General features: G+C 41.2%; 1 protein-coding gene across 1 annotated transcript in view; it reads right to left on the minus strand.

The window, feature by feature from the left end:
- zbtb17 (zinc finger and BTB domain containing 17) overlaps positions 1-5333 on the minus strand; it is an 11726-nt gene that overhangs the window by 3619 nt on the left and 2774 nt on the right. Inside the window, exons 4-10 of the mRNA XM_014010385.1 lie at positions 4884-5213; positions 4715-4804; positions 2155-2423; positions 1215-1357; positions 807-1107; positions 580-667; positions 222-338 (exon numbers count right to left, since the gene is read on the minus strand). Coding sequence (XP_013865839.1) covers positions 222-338; positions 580-667; positions 807-1107; positions 1215-1357; positions 2155-2423; positions 4715-4804; positions 4884-5213 — 1338 coding nt within the window. The remainder of the gene's footprint in view (positions 1-221; positions 339-579; positions 668-806; positions 1108-1214; positions 1358-2154; positions 2424-4714; positions 4805-4883; positions 5214-5333) is intronic.

The following is a 5333-nucleotide window of genomic DNA, read 5'->3' on the forward strand; positions in this document are numbered from 1 at the left end:
CCTAATAAATGTCTTTACAGAAAATCTAACTGCTCATTTTAAATCAATACTTTTACTTTTAATACTTAAGTACAAAATATATCAGATACTTTAATACTTTTACTCAAGTAATATTTCCAAAGGAGACTTTAACTTTTACCAAATTAATTTTTTGGTAAGATAGTTGTACTTTTACTCAAGTATCACTTTGTGGTACTTTATACAACACTGGACAGGAGTACCTGTGTGAATGCGTTCATGGCGCTGCAGAGCTCCAGGGTCACTAAAAGCTCTCTGACAGTGCGCACACACGTACGGTTTCTCCCCACTGTGAACTCGCAGGTGTCTTTTCAGGTTTCCTAAAAAGAAAAGTAGACATCAAATCACTCAAAAGTCAAGAAAAAAAGATAAAAACTTTTAACTGCTTTCAATGCCAGAGGACAAACAGTGACTATTACTGTACTTCTGGTTAGGGTTAGTGAGGAACACATTACCATGCTGACACACACACCTGAGCAGAATCAAACATGAACCAAATAATGTGAGACTACTTCATAGCAAGCCTATTTCATAAAAGAAGAATTGAAATCCTTATCTTACCTGAAGTTGTAAACTGTTTGCCACATTCTTTGCACTTCAGAGGTCCATCTGTAATATGGATTTTTAAATGTGCCTTCAGATTCCCCACCTAGTGAGAAGATGCAGGAAAATGTTAATGAAAATTACCATAAATGTGTACAGCTCAGCTGGTGATGCAAATATTTTTATAAAAAAAAAAAAAGATATATCAAGCCGTTCCAGTCGAACTCTTTGGAAGACGGTGCTACCTGGTTGAAGCACTTGTCGCAGTGCGGGCACTTGTTGCCCTTCTCAGTGTCGTGCGTCTCCAGGTGGCGCATCTTGGCAGTGGGGTCGGAGAAAGCTTTGTCGCAGTAGTCGCACTGGTACGGCTTCTCGCCGCTGTGCACCAGCTGGTGGCGTTTCAGGTTGCCCGACGTTGTGAAGAGCTTGCTGCACACCTCGCAGATGTACCGCGCCTCCCCCGTGTGCCGCTTGCGGTGCAGATTGAGCAGACTGATCTGGCGGTAGCTCTTTCCACAGGTGGAGCAGCAGTACGGTTTCAGAGGACTACAGAGGAGAACAAAAAGTCCAGTTTAAAACCTAAAAATAAAAAAATCCTGATGCAGATCAGAGAGTAAATGTGATCAAAAATATAGAATAAATTTGTAATTCACCTGTGTGTTTTCTCATGGGCTTTACAAGCTGCAGGGTCAGAGAAAGCCTTGCTGCAGTCCCTGCAGCTGAAAGGCTTTTCTCCCGTGTGAATACGTATGTGCCTCTTAAAATTACCTGTGTGGGTGAATTTCTTCCCACAGTCCTAAAAAAAATAAATAAAAAAGAAAGGCTGAACCAATAAAATCTTGAAATGCTTAGCCACACAGGCAAACAGCATTTTCATTAAAACTCCATCCCTATGATCTCTAATGGTGCGTTCACACCAAACGCGATTTCAGCGTCAGGAGCATCAGGTTTACATACAAAGTCTATGGTGGACACGCTTCAAGCAACGTCGGGAAGTGCTGCGGCGCCTCAAGCAGAGCAGCGCGATTTGAACGATTTGAACGATCTGAGCGTTCGACGCGCTGAGGCGCAAATCGCTGAAGTTAGAAAATCTGAACTTTTGCAGCTCGACGCGCCGCGTCAACCAATCAGAGAGACTCCACTGTGTGACGTAGYGACATATTTCCCRACGGGACAGTTTACTGAATGATGTCCACTAACCTGAAACAGACAGAGCTCCTGCTCTTTAGCTGAAATGAGTGCCTGCAGTCGTGTCCTGATCCGCAGCAATGCGTGGCAGCGACTCATCAGACTGGAAAAATAGTCCTGAAAGCGAGCTGTGAGCCTCTACTCTGAATTATCTGGTGAATTAATTATGAATTACGCAAAGCCACTTCCTCGTCCGACATTAAACAGAGCCCGACAGAGGAGGGAGGGGCGGGGAGGCTGTTGCCGTGCAGCGCTTCAAGAGCTGAACTGTGTCTGACCTCAAAGTGCACAAGCGACCAACTTCAGCGTTGGCTGCGATTTTGAAGCTGAAATCGCGTTCGGTGTGAACGCACCATAACACTGGCTACCTTGGAATTCTTTCTTCCGGCAAACACCATTTCTCACCTTGCATTTGTGTATCACAGAGCTGTAAGACTTTGATTCAGATCTGCTGCTCATGGAGGCCGACTGATTTGGCTTTCCATCTCTCTCCTCCACTTCTTCCATTTCCTGGCTGGCTTCTTTATTTTCCTCTTCAACCACATCTTCATCATCAATATCAACATCCTCGTACTCATATTCTGGTTCTGGTTCTGGTTCCTGTTCCTCCTCGGGCTCTGCTACGTTCTTCTCTTGTTTCACTTTTGATAGGCCTTCATCTTCAGAGTCGTCTTCTGTAAACGCATGGATAGAACATTGTCAAAATCAATAAAAGAGCGTTTAAAACGATCAAAGCTGTTTGACCATTGTGGTCAAAGTAATGTTGGTATAAACATTAAGCCAGGGGTGTCAAATAAATTTTCATGGGGGGGCCGCATGAGCATTATAGTCGTCACGTTCCTTGTCTTGTTGCTACGGCTGGGCACCACTAAAAGACAATAACTAAGCTCTACCTGGTATTTCCTCTGATATAATATGTGAAATAAATAACAAATACTAATAAAAGTAAAAGTGAGAGYTTTACTCACTGTTGAGTTGTGGTAAGTCTTGATTTACGAACTCTCCCACTTCCCAACAGGGTGTTCCCAATGCATAATCGAATGCAATGCATTATGGGAGATGTAGTTTGTGGTCAATGCTGGCTTTAAAGCAACTTTTTTGAGACATTAATACAAGGCTATTCAACTAAATGTCTCAGGGGGCCACAGGTACTCGAAGCCAACAGGTCTGGGGCTGGACAAGTATATTATCTTTAAACTTTTAACTTTGTTAAATTTGTTATAATGAATAATAATTTCAAAGTTTAGCATAAAAACTGTTTTCATCTACATACATAAAGGAAGAAGGCTTTTTYTGTTGGTCCGGGGTAAACTCAAAAACCGTAACAGGTAGACCCCCAAAACTAAATATATTCTGATYCCCCATCACGTGGGCCACAATCTGGTATTGCTTTCAACAACATCTGTTTAAAAATAATACCAATATTAAACAAAATAGAAGTATGCCAACGTTGGGGTAGTGCAAAATCAAAACCCTTACCAATACACTGCCTACATGCCTACATGCACTGGCCTGGATATCTCAGTCAGGAGAGCTCTGGCTTGCAAACTGGGTGGCTAGGGTTCRATTCCTGCTACAGAAATGTGTTTTCATTTCTCTGGCCCAAATTTTCCCATTGAAAATACATTGAAATGCACGTTGGTAATGTCACAACAAGGTCATTTCAAGGTCATCGGAAAAAAAAAGGTTTTGTTCACCTATGGGTCCTTATCTTATTTATACATGTTAAGTGCATGCTMCATTTGTTGTTACCCATCTTATGTTTGAAACTTTGTAATAAATTACATCTGCAATACAAAGTTAGAAGTTACCGTATTTATTCATGTATAATACGATCTCATGTATAATACGACCCCCCCCACCCTTTTTTTGAGCTTGAAAAGCATAAAAAATTTAATCCTCAAACTACCTCCAATTTCATACAGACTTCAAGATTTTTCAGCCTTTGCAGTCTTTATACATATCAGTAAAATGATCATTGGACTGTTCATTTTATTTTAACAACATATGTACTAAAAGTTATTTTGACAACAAATATATATCAGATGTAGCAGCATCATGAATTCTGGTATTTTACACATAGTCCACCAGGAGGCGCCAACACAAAAGTCAGAGACTTCACATGAGATTTGGACCATCTTGTGGGGAAGAAGCAGATTACTTCCTACTCGCAAGCACCCTCTCTGGTGGGGAAATGTTTTTTCAGGGATACAAACTTTTTCAGATCACCGGTAGACGGCAGCCATTACAGACGAACATGTTTGTTGTTGTTCGAGGAGCGGCCTGGTCACACGTTAATGTCATTAGTTTGTTATCATTACTAAGGTGCAGGAATACTTCCCCCCCTTTTTTTCACATCATGTCGCCTGCTTGGATCTGTTATTATCTCGCTCTGAAGCACAGAGGAGTGTCAAAGGTAAGCTCGTTTCAGCTGCTTTTTACGACGCGGTCTCATTTCCGGACTCAGACATTTTGTGAATGAAGCCGATATTTCAGTTAAAATACATAAGTAAAAATATTTATCCGAGTATAGTACTACCCCCCAACTTTATGGATGATTTTATGRATTTAATTTTACGTATTATACTTGAATAAATACGGTAAATGTGTTTCTCTTTTAACCTGGGCATAGTCAAGTACTCTTACGCCACTGTCAGATTCACTTGGTTTTGGAACTCCACATCTTATAGTTTTCCTAGACAGACTTTAGCCATTCCAACACATTATTATGGCTAGAAGACATCAGTAGTATAAAAACAAACATTGGGCAATCATGGGACTACCCAGGCAGCACCAGGTACCCCAGCTAGTTTTAATGAAGTAAAATAAAAATAAAAACAACTTGGTGAGGGGGCATAACCCTTTTAGCGGGCCAAACCGAAGTCGCCCACGGACTACATTTGGCTCGCAGGCCTTAAATTTGACACAAGCTACTGTTGAAGCTGATACAMTAGTTCTTGCTCACCAGGTGGAAAGTTACGCCGAGGAGGCTTGCGGGTTCTTCTCCCCCGGGAGCTCATGTAGGACGAGTTGCCTGAAGACTTCAGATGTGATTCTGGAGACAATTTTATAAAACAACAAGTTGTAACTATTTGCACCATTATATAAACCATGAACTGAAACGATCTACTTACTAGTTGTGTAGTCAGAATCCRAGGGGTCATCCTGAAATTCAGAAGCATCTGGTGTAGAACTTTCATCCTCATGTTTCACAGATATGTTCTTAAGAGCAGAAAGCTGGGCGGTTTTAGAGGGTCGACCACGACCCCTGTGTATTTGTGTGGTGGCGGCCTGACAAACTGTTTGTTGTGTGTCAGCTGACATGTCTTTGTTTAAATCATCCTGACTTTCTGTGGCTTTATGATCCTCTAAGGAAGCAATCGAACAACACTGGTCCGATGGTGCTGCAGCTTCTAACAGGTGGTTTCCAATGTCCTTCTGCTCTTTTCCAATCAGTTTTTCATCTGATTGATTACAGAAAAAAAGGAACATATTATTATAGCTTATTTAAAAAACAATAATAACATTTAAGTAATAAGTAGAGTAACTTTGATTAATGGTAAAATGTATTACAACAACAATAT

The sequence above is a fragment of the Austrofundulus limnaeus genome, unplaced genomic scaffold (genome assembly GCF_001266775.1).
Source record: "Austrofundulus limnaeus strain Quisiro unplaced genomic scaffold, Austrofundulus_limnaeus-1.0 Scaffold68, whole genome shotgun sequence".
Lineage (NCBI taxonomy): Eukaryota > Metazoa > Chordata > Actinopteri > Cyprinodontiformes > Rivulidae > Austrofundulus > Austrofundulus limnaeus.